This window comes from Pleurodeles waltl, chromosome 6 (genome assembly GCF_031143425.1).
Source record: "Pleurodeles waltl isolate 20211129_DDA chromosome 6, aPleWal1.hap1.20221129, whole genome shotgun sequence".
In the NCBI taxonomy this organism is placed as follows: Eukaryota; Metazoa; Chordata; class Amphibia; order Caudata; family Salamandridae; genus Pleurodeles; species Pleurodeles waltl.
Window position 1 is genome coordinate 622,780,887 of NC_090445.1, and position 16,784 is coordinate 622,797,670.

At 43.1% G+C, this 16,784-nt stretch overlaps 1 protein-coding gene across 1 annotated transcript in view; it reads right to left on the reverse strand.

Annotated features, from left to right (window-relative positions):
* Positions 1-13,248, reverse strand: part of LOC138300075 (uncharacterized) — a 68,082-nt gene extending 54,834 nt beyond the window's left edge. The window contains exons 1-3 of the mRNA XM_069238949.1: positions 13,096-13,248; positions 11,130-11,229; positions 4,984-5,091 (exon numbers count right to left, since the gene is read on the reverse strand). Coding sequence (XP_069095050.1) covers positions 4,984-5,091; positions 11,130-11,199 — 178 coding nt within the window. The 5' untranslated portion in view covers positions 11,200-11,229; positions 13,096-13,248. The remainder of the gene's footprint in view (positions 1-4,983; positions 5,092-11,129; positions 11,230-13,095) is intronic.
* Positions 13,249-16,784: the final 3,536 nt, after the last annotated feature.

Below are 16,784 nucleotides of genomic sequence, written 5' to 3' on the forward strand. Positions count from 1 at the left end.
AAGGAAGCTCTTGCTTGCAGATTGAAGATTGTGCATCCAGCTAGTGTGTCTCCTTCCAAAAGCAGGAGTGAAGTGTGATATGGCCTGTTGGTCCACAATAAATACCAGAAAATGGACTCTGAGATCTGCACTGTGTTGAAATTCTTTAATAGCATAGATATGCTTTAGAATTGAGTGTTTCAACTGAAGTCTGGTATAATCTGCAACTAAGCCTTGATACAAACCCAAGAAACACTCTGACTCAGTGGGAGAGCTACCTAGGCGTACCCAAGGGGAAAAAGAGAGAGAGAGAGAGGTAGAGAGAGAGAGAGAGAGAGAGAGAGAGAGAGAGGGGGAAAGAGAGAGAGAGAGAGAGAGAGAGAGAGAGAGAGAGAGAGAGAGAGAGAGACAAGTTGGAGCAGCAAACAAAGTGCAGTAGCCTAACTCTAGTTCAAGAACTGTGATTGTTTTATATGTTGTGAAGTGTTACATTTGAAGTGTATAGATTAAAGTACTTTTCTTTTACCAAAGTAAAGCACTGGGTTGAACATTCAGTCATTGCACTGTTGGTGACGGCTGAGTTCTGAGTTTGCGCACCCCCAGATAATCTCCCTGAGAAGCCAGTGACTGCTCGCCATTGCTACCAGTGAAAGTCAAGTACTAAAGGGAGTGTACTTGGCTCAGTGTCAGAGCCCATAATGCCACTGTTGCAGCTAGACTCACTGTTCCATAGCCCGCGATGCCACTGCTCTCGCCATTTCATGACTTCTCTACCAGAGAGACAACGCTGTGCAGTTTGAAGTGCTGCTTATGCCCTCTGGGCTATGTTGACATTCAGGTGGGACTTAGTAATTCTTTGGATGACTCCTGTTGGTGCTGTGCCTTGTTTTGGTGCGGCTTAGATAGGGGATACATATCCCAGGATTCCAATGTGTTGGCCATCTTGGGAGAGGACCGGCATTAAGGAACCACATGGATTGAAACGTGCTCTGTTCAAAGAGAAACCAGCACAAGTACCATTTCTTCCAACTTAGCAGTACCGCAGTTCATGGTGCTTTGAAACAGATCTTAGAAACTCGTGCTCCATGGGATTCCGGACGGCAAGGAGTTTCACACAAAGTCATAGAACAATTCAGTCTGGTCAGTTGTTTGTTTGTTTATTTTTAAAGTGAACATTCCTCAAGAAGTCTTCTTTTGTGTACTAACCATGCTGTCAATGATCCTTCCAAAACGTTTGAACCAATACCTATAAGAAGGCTAATCCAGGTTTGCAAATATCAAACACCAAGGTAACCCTTTCCTTGAGTATCTGTGCCACACAAAGAACCAGTTGAAAATGGAAAAGACAAACTTGTGACTTCAACAAAGTTTGGACCAATGGATCACAAAGAAGAGAAATAGACCCTTAATTATTCAGAGACTACTTTTACTTTGCTTGAGTGTGCCAGGATGGTATGTTACCTAATTTCCATGCAGTGCATGATAAGAAACACCTTTTTATGTTCTGTATGTTAATGCACTAACCTTATCTGCATTATATTCTCCTCAGAAAATCAGTTACAACCCAGAATAAACTCTTTTGAGTAAGTTAGCCAGACCAGAAACTATCAACAGCTGCCAGGGTTGTTCACATGAATACAAGGTAACCCAAGGCAACTGGGGCCAGATTTACAAGAAAGTGGCACATCAGCTTTTATGTACCACTTTTCTTGCACCCTCCTGTGCCCACAAAGGACACCATGTGCGCACCATATTTACAATATGGCACCCCATGGCGCATGTTAGGACACTAGCATCATAATTTATGATGGAATTGTGGTACTTTGCAGGATTAGTGCCATAAATTGTGGAGCTAACCCTGCAAAGTAAAGGAAGGCCCATGGAAGGTAATGGGTACCTCATTTTGACGCCTGACTTAGGCAGGCTAACAATGATGCTAAAAATGGTGCAGTGAAATGTTGCAAATTTCCTTGTGCCATTTCTACTGGCCTCCATGCGTGGGAACACCCCTTTGCATACATTATGCCTGGCGCAGGCATAGTGTGACACAAGGGGTTACAAAGTGGCTCATTGCATGCATTGTGCCACTTTGTAAATCTGGCGAAGGAAAATGGCCTTCTTAACGCCCCATTACTGTAAAAAAAAAAAAAGGACTAGGGTGCCACTAAGAGGTCCTAGAGCTGTGTAAATTTGGCAGTTGATTTCTCTGCTATTAGGAAAGAGGTTCAGAGACGCTTAGTAGCCACATCTCCCTTTGTGTAACAGATCTCCTTCCAAGCTGTACCTATCGACAAACAATTTCCTCCTCACCTGGACATGTTCGCAGTCTGCTGTAGAAAAACACAGCTCTAATGGTGCCCGGAGGGGGGTCCTTAATGAGCATCTAGTCATACCTTAAGAAGATGGATGAAAAAATCATGAGACCTCTGTCACCCTGTTTGCAGACCCATAGTAGGACAGATTGTGGTAAATCATAGGTAAGCGACCCCAGCCCTCAACTAAGGTTCAATGGCACCTGCTTGCCCTGTGGTTCCCAGAAAGGGATGCAACATCTGAATTCCATAAAATCTTGAGTAATAAAGCCTGTTTCACTCACCATAAGACTCACTAGTTTCACAATGAAAAACAAACCTTTCATGTGGAGGAGTGGAGTTCCCTGTCGGGGCTCCAATCTGAAGACACAGGAGGCTATCTAGAGACCCCCTCCCCCTGACCAACTACCCCGCCACCTATGCCGGGTGCTTGCTGTATTCATGCTTTTGGTGAGCACTGGGCTAGCCATTTATCCAGATATTCTCCTGCCACGCATAATCATCTGGAGCTCTTGAGCTTAGCCCTCAAGCTGTTGCCTCTAAATTTCGCATGCTATATTTTGGGGTTCACCGTAACTACATTTCTCAACGTGGAGGCTTCTCTAAGGGAGTTGTGTTAAACTCAAGGTTGTGTTGTGGAGCTCTGCAGGGAGCTGTGGTTGGTAGCTCTATTTTGCTTCTGCTGTTACCCACACCTGTGGTGAGGCTGTCCCTGCACCTTACCCCATTTTTTGCCTTACAAGTACAGACATAGGGTCCACAACAGTAGTCTGCAAGGGACTAATGACCTGTAAGAGACCCCTTGGGATCAGGGAGTGTTAGCTCCTATGCTTGGTCCCCTTACAGCAGATGATATATTTACACTGAACAACGCTATTATTAAGACATCCTCAGTGGAGACCATGTCCTGTTTTTAAAAAGCTACAATCAGTAAGACTGATACTCTGCATCGCTCCTAGTAGCAGTGGCTATATTGGTAGGAAAAATGGCCAACTACCCATCCATAGCCACCAAAACAATGCCTTCGATCAACATCGAAAGGTCAAACCCTTAACCATGGTGATATTAATGGTCAGTGAGTCTGCCTGGAACTGCAGAGATGAGGTACATGACTCTGCTACATCCATGACATGATTGTTTCATTTTACTTGACTTTAAGGATGGCGGGGGAGCATAATCATGACTGGTGGAAGCTCCACAGTGATGGGCAGTTTCTGCCCAAAGAAAGAGTATACTATGTGTCTGGATGCCCTTACTCTTGTGTCTTAGGTCCGCTAGTTGGCCAAAAAAGTATTGGATGGACTGCCCTGCATGAATGTACTCTTTATCTTGAAAAAATAGCCTTCATTATAATGTAATGTAACAACCCAATGTGCAGTTGTGTATTTTAAATATGCACTGTCACCTATTCGAGAACTATTATTCATGTTATATGTCTCATTAATCTCCTAAAATTACAACCCTCTCTACACCTACATCCATGTACCACAGTGAAGATCCTCAGAAGATATTTTCAGATCAAATGAAAAAGCTGTCTGGTTATCTGATTGAAATTTTTACACAATTTACAAACATAACATAACATTTGGTGCTTAATATAAACTGCAAATCCAGAACAATATAAATTTGCAGTGCATCATTAGGGAAAGATAAGCTTTAGGTGGTTATGGCTGGGAAAGTCCCCTAAAAAAGCAATTAAACCATTGTTCTGCAACTTCGATAAGTAACTCAATAATAACAAGAAATGTGTTGTCGCAATATTAGTAAAAATCTGAACATAAACGAAGTTTCTATTGATTTAGCCCAATACACAGAGTTTTGGGGTAACTCCTGGCCTGATTTAGAGTTTGAGGGTGGCGATACTCTAAAAGAAACATGACGAATATCCAGTCTACCATATTACAAATACATTATATCCAGTGCTTGAAATGGAAAAATTAAAGTGCAGGTACTCTGTGCCAGAGTACCTGCTTGTTCCTGAGAAGTGCCGGTACTCTCCTATTAAAAGTATTACGTTTTTCTTGAAATGTGCCGGTACTCTCCCTCTCAAAATAAAAAAGTGCCGGTACTCAGTACCGGACAGTACCGGCCCATTTAAAGCACTGATTATATCCAATAGAACTTGTAATATAGCAAACAGGATATCTGCCACATTTGTGATGGAGTAACCTATCTGCCAAACATTAAAAATGACCTCTTGTCTATTTTCATACATAAAATGTATTTTTTCTAAAAATGTATCAGATTTCAGTTCAGAGTCGTACCCGTTTTGTTCATGCCACTTACCCTGTCATTTAAAGATCTGTTTCAGTCTGTTGATCTGGCCTTGCACATAGCTTGTGGTTGAGCTGATAACACATTTCCAATAAGATAGCACCCAACTGGACCAATTGGATTGTATCTGATGTTGACAATTTTGTTGGTATCTAATTAAAAGGGAGTATTGCAATTGATGCACTTTATGAACAGCTGGCATGACATTTTGAGGAATAAGGACTTTGAATGAAAGAGTGAGAAAGTTGAGTGTTTGCCTTAGGCAGAGGCCAAATTGCCAGCCTGTTGCCAGCCTGTTGAACATTTATTCATTTTGGAGCAGATATCAAAGGTTCCATGTAAACCGTTTTCCGCCCACTTGAGTCTCAGCTGTACCTAGTGAGTATAAATATGTCTAGTTAGGTTGGCTCTTTCTTACCTGCTTGAAAAGCCATTGGTCTCCAAATGGACACGTCATCCTTTGCCCCGCTTTCCCTGTCATTCCAGATCTCCTCAAATTGAGTGGTGTAGGCATAGATCAGTTTATCTGCATCATAACAAAAAGACGATACATCAGAAACAGATTCTATCAACAGATTCCATGAATCAGTCAACATATACTGTAAATGATTCAAGACGTTTTTAACAACATTCTGCAGTGCAACACATTATGTTGTCCAGAGTGGTTGTCTGCCATCCTCCGTGGACGCAGTCAGGAAATGGGAAAGAGAGAGTTCAATAACAATGTAGACTAACATGCCTTTCAGACCTCTCCATTTGTCTATTTTATTTCTCCAAATACTGCTTGAGTGCAGAAGAAACCATCCACCTATTCCAGGGGCAGCCAACAGTGAAGGGTACTGTGAAACGATCCACCCTTCCCACAAGTACTGTATGAGAAAACAAGCACAGAGTCTGACCTGTCTCCTGATGGGTAGAAGTTCCACTAATACACTCCTTTGCTGTGACTATAGTAAAAGTTCACTGGCTGATTACCATCATCAATTAGATTCTTCCTACATTGCCATAAGGGATATTCTAAACGCTATATCACACTGATAATTAGCTATTCTGTTAGACAGGTTCTAACAATGGAGTATGGTCACTGGAAAAGTGGTAAGTGCAAAGGTGAACATTTTACAGTGTTGTGCTGTCACAAAACATTTAGAAATCGCACTTGTTGCTTGGCGCGTGACAGAGCTGTGCTCTTAGATTCCCCACTACTATAGACTCATAGGTCAACCCGCTTTTATGAAAAGTCACATACCTGCAGAGTAGGGGCCCGGCCTTGTACTTTTTAAATATTTTATGTAGAAAAGTTAGGGCGTCTGGGTAGCTTCCCTGCTCGACTTAAATGAACTGCGTATATAAAGACAGATTTGCAAAAACATTCTTGAGAAAACTCCATGGAGGAGCGAGGCAACGTTTTGGGTAATGTTGCCCTAGGTGGAAGGGTTAGTGAATGGGTAGGCGCAAGAAGGTTGGGGTGAGGGTAAAGGCTAGTTAGAATGCTAGTTAGATTAAAGTTTGAGAGAAAGTGTTATAAATAAATGTAGGTCCAGGGCTAGTTTAAAGAAAGACATAGGCCCTCATTACGAGTCGGCTGAAAAAAGTCCATGTATGCGGTGACTGGTGGATGGTGTGAATAAAGTGCTTGAGGCCTGGAGTCGTGCTCTAATCACTGTGTGCCAAAGGGGTAGCTGTGCATAAGCATGAGATAATACAGAAACACTGAGGATAATACTTGTATGGGGGATACAGGTGTTTTTAAGCACCCCAAGACGAGGAGGTGTTATGTCTTTTTAATTGTATTTATTATGATAGTTTTTAGATGATGCGGTTGTAATTTCTCTTGTCAGTTGGCTTTGCGTTCGAATTCCAGATCTCTGACGGAAGATCACTTGATGACTGGAATGCCTGCACAGTGGAAGTCAACAGATGGGCTCCTCAACCACATGTATTTAATGAAGAATAAATGGTGCTGCAAGTAACACTTTCTGACAGCGTGATCATTTCATCGACTACAGGATGCTGTTTAGTGGCCCTTTAGAGTAAATCTATGTAGCCTGCCATGACTGGCAACTCTCACTTCACCTAAGTCTACTTCGACCATATGAACTACAGTCCTTTAATTTAATTATCTTGTTACTTACTCAAAAAGCAAGTTTAATTTGTCTAGTAAAACCACCCTCAGGGAACCATGCTGCTCTGGGCACATAATCCAGTGGCATCAGGCTATTCTCTCTTTCCCGCTCTGCATAGGATACACCCATCAGTGATTCCTAGAATTCTGCAGCTATGCTGTTGACACCTAAATCTGTCTAAGGTGGGCAGGCAAGGCACCGGTCGACCAGAGCTTTCAACAGCTTGACTGAGGACACCCTAGCCGGATGTGTTACAGTTTCTTAAAGATGAACCTCAACAAAAGGGTTTGGCCCATATTTATACATTCTAAGCGCCGCATTTGCACCGCTTTTTGATGCAAAAACGGCGCAAACGTACAAAATACATTTGTATTTTGCAAGTTTGCACCGTTTTTGGGTAAAACAAATGACACAAATGCGGCGCTAAAAAAGTATAAATATGGGCCTTTGTTTCTCATTCTCAACTCTGAACCAACAATGTCTAGCCTCTCACTCTTGGAACCAGTCAGGTTCTAGCTGTAAGGCTAAAGACCTTGAGAGTTTTATATCACACCATACTGACTTTAGTGCCTTAAATATCAGTTCTTTTTAAGGAATGACAGAATCGTCTTGCCTTTCCACAGAGAACGCATGGTGTCACAGAACTAGATTCTTTTGTGAGATGACTGTTCAAGTGCATCCATATGACCTTCATCAAGTACACCATCATGACACTCCAATAACCCAATAATGCAGCCATTTGGCATTTGCGAAGCTCATATCTCACCAGCTCCTGACTTACTGCACGTGAAGGCACAGTTCACTGTTGAAAGGGCACTTGTCCTTCCACAGACCAAATCTTCCTTTCCTAAGTTATGCTTCCATGCAAGGCCAGACAGTTGTTGCCAATCATGCATATTAAGATAAAAGCCCACAAGCATAAAATGAGAATGCACCACACTCTCTTTGAGCCTCACAAGACCACCTCAATGTTGGACAGCTCAAGAGGAAGGCATGTTCTTTTGAAGTACCTTCTCCATTCAATGTTGTCAGCTGTTTATTGGACAGTTCCCTTTGTTACTCAGACCAAAGTGCTACGTAAATAGAGACTAACAGCCAGATGTTCCAGTTACCGGTTGCAAAATACTGGTTGCAGTTTGTGACTAGTATTTTTCTGAACAGTAAATAATTTTATTAATTGTTTTTAATAATTGTACGAATAGGTTTGTTCTTACCAACCTGATAAATATTAATAAGGTGGGCCATAAATTGTGACATTATGATTGGACACCATTTTTTATATTCCCCCGGGGAACTCTTCCCTTCTGCAAATGCTTTACCGCCTCCTTTGAGGTTTCTATAAAATTTCAGTATTTTGTGAACAGATTTAAGTCTGAAAATATTGAAAGATAAGATACTGATTCGATATTTAGAAGGGGTGCCTACAACACTCACCCAGATACCACATTGGTATCCATTCAGGATCCCAGAAAAACTTTTTTAATTCCTAAAATTGGATTAATATGTGCAAAAAAGCATTTTAGCAGCTACACATGCCCAATTAGTAGATCTGGCCCCATGTGCTTCATAAAACATGATAATATTCACAATAAACAATTACAGCCCTGGATGCACCCTTGGTGTTCAGGCAGACTAAATATTGTGATTTTTGGCTCACACCATGCCTTTATAAGGACTCTTGACTCATGTTTTCTCATTCGCATAGATCATCCCCTTTCAAAGGTAACTTTGCTTAGCTATAAGAATATAATAAAGGGATGAGAGGTAACATTTCGTTCTGCCCCCGGAATGGATGAATTTTGGTCACTCCACGTTACTCTTTAATGCAGAGTTCTGGCCAAATTCTTCAAATCGTTGTGTGGCTGAAATTTTGTCTTTTGAGGCTCCAGAAAATGCGAGCTGGTGAGCGAGATTTGCCTCCCCCTAGCATGATTTGCTAATGGGGCCAGTCACATGTGGTCCTGGGTGGTTGCGAGCCATCGCAGTTCGAGGGCTACCATTCAAGTAGATTTTCTGCCACTCAAGTAGATGTTCTTCTCAAGCAGCATCAAAATCAACTTGAATAGCCGTGCACTCTTGGGCAATGCATGGTGCAGTTCACGCTGATTTTTAGCACTGTTCGCACTACTGGTGCTAAATTGCAGCATGAGCTGCATATTTTCCACTTGTTGGTGTTACTCCGCAGAATCTTGCAGAGTTTTTTTGTAACTCCGCGGAATTCCACAGAATGAAATGACATCAGTTCCACCCACCGACTTGCCATCTTGCCAAACAAGAAGGTTAGTAAAATGTAACAGAATTATTTGTATGATGCCTGCACAAAGCTGCTGTGTTGCATGAATTTGGAAAACCCCATTTAATTGAGTGCTAAATTTTGCGTAGGGCATTAACCATCTCCAGGACTTTCTGCATTGTGGCCATGTCAGGCTTTTCAAAGACTCAACAAAGAGCATCCTGTTGCACACGCTCACAACAATGGAGAAATCTTCAGCTTACAAGCTGCTTGAGAATCCCACCTGGGAATGACTTCTTTTACTCTGCCAGTGTCGCCAATACTTGCTGAACTGAACTTATGAGGCCAGCACAGGGGGGATCACAGTGTCCTCTGCACTACCCTTATTAATGAAATATTCTCCAAACCCAGAGAGGCTGCACTCCTGTTGGCAGGATAGACTTTCTCAATCATTTCATACCATAATCTGAAGATACCTTGTCTACTCTGCTCCTCCTGCACAACAAGAGCCTGCGAGATACCCATCTTAAGTGCAGCATCTTTCAAACACTGCACTAATGATATATGTGACAGTCCTGGTTGAACTCAGTAGGGTTTAGCCCTTATTCTTTTCTTGCAGGAGATGTTAGCAACCTGTCTCTGACACACATCATGTCATATGGTCCTATCCCCAGTAAAGGCTCTGCTCCAACTAGGCTTGGTCTGTTATGAGAGGGTTCAGTGATGCAGCAGCCTCCATTGGCCTGCTCCTTGACAGGCCAAAAAATACCAGACTGGAGAACAACCGGAGCAAATAGTTTTCATGTCTCTGGCAATAACAAAGATCTGTCTACTCTGGAGGTGGAAGTCAGCTGTTTTTACAACATATTTCGTCTAGTTGAATTGACAGATGATGATGGCATCTCCTTAAAGGCTAATCCCTCGGATAAATAACCTACTACGAATCTTTGAATGAATCTGTGCTCCTTTCTTGTCAATAGATCTGGGCTTTGGGATGATTACATGGGGCTATGTTGGAGCTCTGTGCCCCACTGGGCACTTGAGCTCTGTCATCTAATTTATGCCTACTGTCTCCTGTTCTTCCACACCCTCCTTCTTTGTTTCTATTTTCTCTTTTCCCTCCTTGTGCACTCCTGTTCATTCCTTTTCCATTTTTTTAGTGTCTTGTTTACAGCATGTTCTGTTATTCCATCTGTTTTCGTTTTATACTCCCTCACCCCCAACTATGTGACAAGTAGATAGGTTGTTGTAACCAGACTTCTTTTGTGTTAATAACAAACAGGATTGTGTTTTCTTGGTGGATTACTACATTTCCAATCTTCAGTTGATTAAGTGAATGCAGACTGTGATTTCTGAAAGAAGCCCGTCTGCATTATGGCATTTATATCTTATATTTTAAATTTTGTGGGGTCATGTCCTACTTTTTTCTCTTAATAAATATGTGACATAAATTGTTTAAAAGAAAGAATGTCATCCCATATTACAGCGTAACCACAAAAGTTCATTTTGGAAAGGTCATATTGAGATTGTCAATTCTGAGTACATCTGTCTTTAAAGAACATCACCACTCTGACTCATCCCAAATCTATTCTACTACTTTCATCTCCTAAATAACCCTGCCTAAGCTCTCCCCTCCTCTTCCACATCTAACTGACCCAAACCTCACTTTACTGCCACATCTCCCAAACAACCCTACTAAATGCTCCCTCAGTAATGCTACTATGATCTCCCTAACCCTTTCCACAGACTCTTCCCTACTCCATCCCCCCTTTACCCATCCCAAGCCTAAATCCTATTACCATAAACTCCCAATTAACACTTCTGGATTCTTCCCTCCTCCACCACTACATTACTCCAGTCAATCCAACTAACAAACAAACATATCCGTGGCTCAAATTAACTCATAATAATACTAAAACTGTACTCATATTTCCCTATACTAATCCACCACTAATTCCTTTTGGGTTCCGGAGTAGCGTGCGACCTGCCAAAAAGCGCTTTGACGCCTTGTCAGGGGTAGTAAGCGCTATATGAATACTATTACAATTGTAATTACAATTTCATCACAATGCAGAAGACTGCAGCTCCCAGAAACCAGCTGCCTCTCCTGTCACTCGTTCACTGTAAACTTGCCTTTGGCCCTGTACAGTCCTCTGGTGCATTCTGGTAAGATGTTTGCTACACATATACCACATACACACATCTTACCTGAGCTGGATGCTGGCTGAGTGTAAAGGATGCAGAGGAACATCAGGAACAACGCAGCAGAAGCCCCCATCCTGGACAGCGGGTTACTCTGAAGACGTGTCTAGAAAAGACGGAAATGATTTGAAAGAGATTTTAAAGATCAAAAGGAACTGAAAGGTGTATCTGATTCATGAAATCAAATAATGACAGCTCTGGATGGAATGATCAGGGTGAATGGAGTGAAGAGAAGAGAGCAAAGAACGGCCTAGGAAACAAGGTGGGAGAGGAAAAGCGGGAAAGGAGTAAGGAAATGCTGGGTAGAGAAGAGAAGGGTGAGTCAAAGAAAAGAAGAATAGAGGAGATGAGTGGAACTGTGACCATAAAGGGGGAAATGCATGAAGGGCAGAATTGATGAATCGATGAATAGGAGAGGTAAGGAAAATAATAGGGGAACAACAGATGAAAGAGATCAAAGGAGTGAGACAGGATTTTATTGAAGGAAGGGGCTATTTGTTTTTATTCAGAAGAACTAATAGAGGCTGTTTTAACAACAATTTTTATGCGTATTCACAAAAATAATCAGAATGCTTGTGCAATTCACACAAAAATCATTTAATGCACCTGGGGTCTTTTCTGTTTGTTGATGCAGAAATGCATGAGTAAACACACCACTCTTCTGAGTAGATAAGTCCTTCATTAAGCCTGCCTTAACTCATTTGTTGCTGAATCATCGCCATTAAGCACTTTGTCCTGCTGTAGATGGTTAGTCGGCAATCGGTATCCCTCCCTTTTAATAATTCCAAAAGGGATAAAGTCGACCCCAGAGTGACAGAGTTAGCGCATCTGTCTAATGATGATTTACGAAAGCACCACCTCAAAGTGGGTGGAATGGGCAAACTAATTCATTGTCATTCACAGTCTAAAACCATATGAGAAGAAACGAAGATTGGGCACCGTGCGTTTTAAGAGACTTACTGCATAGTTGTTAAAGTTTGTTTATTGCAGACTGTCCACATTTAGCTGAATGAATATCAACCTAGTGGCCACACATTTCTGGTAGTTTAGTGTCACAGAAAAAAGTACTTTTTACTTGGAATCCTCTGGTGTGTGTTCAGACTACTGCAAATAATTTCAGTACCTCCAAAACACACTCTAACATGAAAATATCAAAAACTGGTCCATCACCTATCAAATGCCCTTTTGGTAATCCCTCTCTGGTCCGTAGTGGGCAAACAACCCGAGAATGATCCTGCAGGGTGCCCCCTCCCGTCTGCCCAGGACCATCACTCCTAGAATCCCCCTCTGATATCCAGTCTCTTACCTGCAGTGGAATCTCACCCATACAATGCCACTTTGGCCTGCCCTCTCTTGTTTGCACTCAGCCATCACCCTAGAATGCCCACCTGCCCATCACTCGTAGAAGGTTGCCCTCGTGTGTCCTCTGTGGTCAGCCCCAGACCATCATCCCAGAATGCCAATTCATATGCATGCCCCTCTGGTGACCCTCTCTGCCCTGTACGCATCAGTCACCCACAGAATGCTCCTCTACTGTGCTCTCTCTGGCCTCTCTAGACATCACCCCCTAGAATGCCCCTTTCACGCCCTAGTAGAAATTCACAGAATCATCACCCACGGAATGCTCCTATGGCATGCCTGTTCTGGAGCATCACTTCTAGTATTCTAGCCACGTATGTGTGTCTTCTCTGATCTTCACTTGACCACTACCCCTAGAATGCCCCTCGTGGTTGTTTTATTTTGTCTTCACTGGACCATCAGCCATTTGATGCCCCTCCGGTGCATCCTGTCTTGTCTTGACGGTAGCAACACCACTAGAATGCCCCAAAGGCATGTTCTTTGTGGTCTGCATTGGGCACTCAATTGCACTGTGAATCCCTGGGGTGCCCTCTTTGATCTGCACCCAACCATCACCCATAGAATGCCCCTCTGGTGTTCCCGCTCTAGTCCACACCCTCTGCGGGATACTCACGCCTGTCACTGGAGGAAGAACGTCTGCGCACGCGGCTGTCTCTACCGAGATGCAGTGATGCTGCAGAGTTGGCTGACTGCAGCAGAGTCTAGGCGCACCGGCACCCAGGGACCCAGGGCTACAAGCTCTCAACTCAGCACTAGCTCCCGCAGTGCTCTATTTATGGAGAACGCTGAGCGGGAAAATGCAGAAATTCCTGTTTTAGGGCTTTGATTCTAATCTCAGGGCTCTTCTTTGGGGCGGGGTCGGTCACCGGTGCAGAGGTAGCATTCGTTTCACAATGACGGGCTAACCGGCTCCATTGTCATAAAAAGTGTGTGTTTACATTGTGTCCACAGAGGCTGCCCTTTGTTTGTTGGACCCGGTCTTGTGACAGACACCTCACACAGTCAAGAAACGTAAGGGGACAAAGTCTTGATTAACCTGTCTCTTTACACAACCAAACCTTGTCGCTTACACCTATTACCAGATGTTAATACTTCTCAACCCAATCTCCCTTTTTTAAACGACATTAAGAACCAGTGGCAGTTTCCCCAGGATGTGAATGTAATTACCTCCGAGTTACCCACATATGCGGAAGATGCATTAACCTATTGAGCTATTTTACCAGCTCACCGCACGGGGTCCCCAGTACCTACCCTGCAGACTCATTGCAAAATCTGTTGTAAGATTTAAAAATGTTTCTTAAATAACTACTTGATAGCGAGCACGCATGATTTTATTGTGTTAGTGCTGGGGAAAGGCTGAGTCCTCGCACAGGAGGACCAGAAGGAACGTGTAGATTAACAGTAGCAGACTGTCCGGGGACTGGTACAGAAAATAGACCCAGAACCCAAAATAAAAGTGGTCCTCCTTTGCGAATTAGATAGTTAAAAATCATTGGCCCATGTATGCAAATTGGGGAAGTTTTAAATTTGTAAAGACACACTGTATCCTTGTTTTGCAAGGAATGGAAAACTGCGTGGATTTGAGTTTTCTGCAGGCAAAGTCTGTTTTAATATCAGGAGAATTAAAAGTAAAAACCTGCCCAGCAAACCATGAAATAGGCCCACAAACAGTCAAAAAACATTTACAATGCAATAGGTCTCGCATTTACTTGAGTTGGGAGCTGTTGGCATTGTAAATGCATAACTGGACTTTTTTGCCACATTAATTGGTCAACCTGCTGCATATTTTGGTCCTTTCTGCCACATAATTCCAGTGGCCCTGCATATACCTATAGGGCTAGTAGGCCTAATGGAATATTTTTTTAAACAAGGCCCTTAAAACACAAACTACTCCAAGGTGCAAAACATATTTACTTGGCGGTTGGTACAGGCGACATTGCCTGCTAGGCAATGAATAACTGATTGTTATTGGTTTACTGTCCCTTTATTGCAGTCTTGGGAGTCAAACAAAATGCACAGGATTTTTCACACGCTTGAGGAGAGCCATCTCACATGATATTAATAATCCTCGGTAAGTCTAGAACTGAAATACTAGTTATAAAATATTGACCATAGTACAGCATAATCAACTGTAACCTCTCCTCAAGGTTAGTTTTATAAATACAAGCACATGCCGCTCAAGTTTTACAGACTCAAATGTGTGTAGTTCATCTAGTAAGGTTTCTGTTTTGTATTCGCAGCATGTATCACGTTATCAAAATAAAAATAAAAATAAAACTACAAGTCCCAGAATACAAAGAAGAAACATAAACTAAATGACCAAATGACACATCAAACTAGGGAGCTGGACAACTCTACTAATACTAGTCCAAGAGCTGGTTTCAAGCTTGTATCACGTTATAAAAATAAAACTATGAGCCCCAGAATTCAAAGCAGAAACATAAACTAAATGAGCGATTCACGTTTTGAACTGGGGAGCTGGACAACTCCATGGGCTGGCTTCCAACTTTACAATGTTACAGTTGGAATGCCCTATTGAATAGTAGTGTATCACAGTGAAAACATGGTGAAGCCAGGATTTCAGCACCTTACCTAACTGTTTTCATCACGGGCTGCAGCTACAGCTCAAGACCTGGGGTTGGCTGTCTGCAGAGGGTTTGGAAGCGGCCCGAGTGAACAACTTTCAAAGGTGTTTATTAAGGGGTTCAGTAATGTTGTAATATTGCGCTCAAACCAATAACTCATTAGCCCTGGAGGCCCAAAATAAACAACTGCCTTCAAATCAGAAAATAGCTTTAAAGCGCTATGCAGTAACACAGCTGCTGCACATAAATGTTAAAGCACTGAATACTGAGGCAACGTAATTTTAAAGCTACTTCGGGCTATTTGTAGCATAGAGGTTTAATATGCCTGCTGCAAAGAACGTGTACTAGGCAGATCAAAGAGTGTATATAATGCAAATATGTCAAAATAACTCTGGTGATTCATGTTCTTTCTGGAGAAAGAACATAGTTTTATCTAGTGGAGCCATGAACTCATTATAAGGTAGCACAGAGGGTTACCATGCCTGCTGCAAAAATATCACAGAGTGCATATAATGTGAAAATGTCAAAATAACTGGTGATTAATGTTCTTTTTGGAGATCGAACATACTTTTGTTTAGTGGATGCTTGGATTCATCATAAGGTAGCGCAGAGGGTTAATATGCCTGCTGCAAAGAAAGAGTACTAGACAGACCACAAAGTGCATATAATGTAAAAATGTCAAAATAACTCTGGTGATTAACCCCTTGGGTGCCTTGGACGCGGTGGTAACATCTGCTGCCATGGCACTCAGGCGCCAGGGACATAACCACCTCATCCAAGTACCGGCCCACGGGGGAAGCGCAAGCGCTTCCCCTGGGGGCTTCGCACCCCCCTCCCACGGGCAGGGATGGAAGGGGAATCACTCCCCGTTCCACCCCCCCACCGTGGCATCTGATGACATCAGTGCACAATCGCCCACTAACCTCATCAGAGGCTGCCCCCTCGTGGATCGGAGGAGAAATGCAAGAGCATTTCTCCTCCGATCACGTGGAGGGGGAGAGAGAGGCATCAAAGGAAGGGAAAGGCCTTTACTTTTCTTTGATGTCTCTCTCAGCATTACTGCTGCCTGATCGCAAAGTGATCGGGCAGCAGAAATGCCCACTAGACACCAGGCAGAACCCTCTAGGCACCAGGGATCGTTTTTTATTTACATTTTTTTTTTAGATGTTGTGAGCAACCCCTTAGGCAAGGGTCACTCCCCTGGGGTACAATTTTATTTTAGGCCATTTCTTCCCCCCTTGGGGGCAGATCGGCCTATTTTTAGTAGGCCAAAAACCACTAGACACCAGGGATTTTCATTTTTCTGCCTCAATTTCACACAAGGGGAGCAACCCCTTAGGCAAGGGTGGTTCCCCTTAGGGGCAAATTTATTTTAGGCCATTGGTGGGCAGAAACCACTGGGCACCAGGCAAGGGGAGCGATCTTTAAGGCAAGGGTTGCTCCCCTGGGGGGGAGGGGGCACATTTATTTTAGCCCATTTCTGTCCCCTTTGGGGGCTGAGGGGCCTATTTCTATTAGGCCGACCTGCCCCCGGGCGGGCAGAAACCACTTAGGCACAAGGGATTGGTGTGTGTGTATGTGTGTGTTTTGTTTGGGGTGCAGCCCCTTACCAAGGGTCGTGCCCCATGGGGGCACATTACTGTTGGCCATATCTGCTCCCCTTGGGGGCAGATCAGCCTATTTTTGGAAAGCACATCTGCCCCCAACGGGGGCAAAA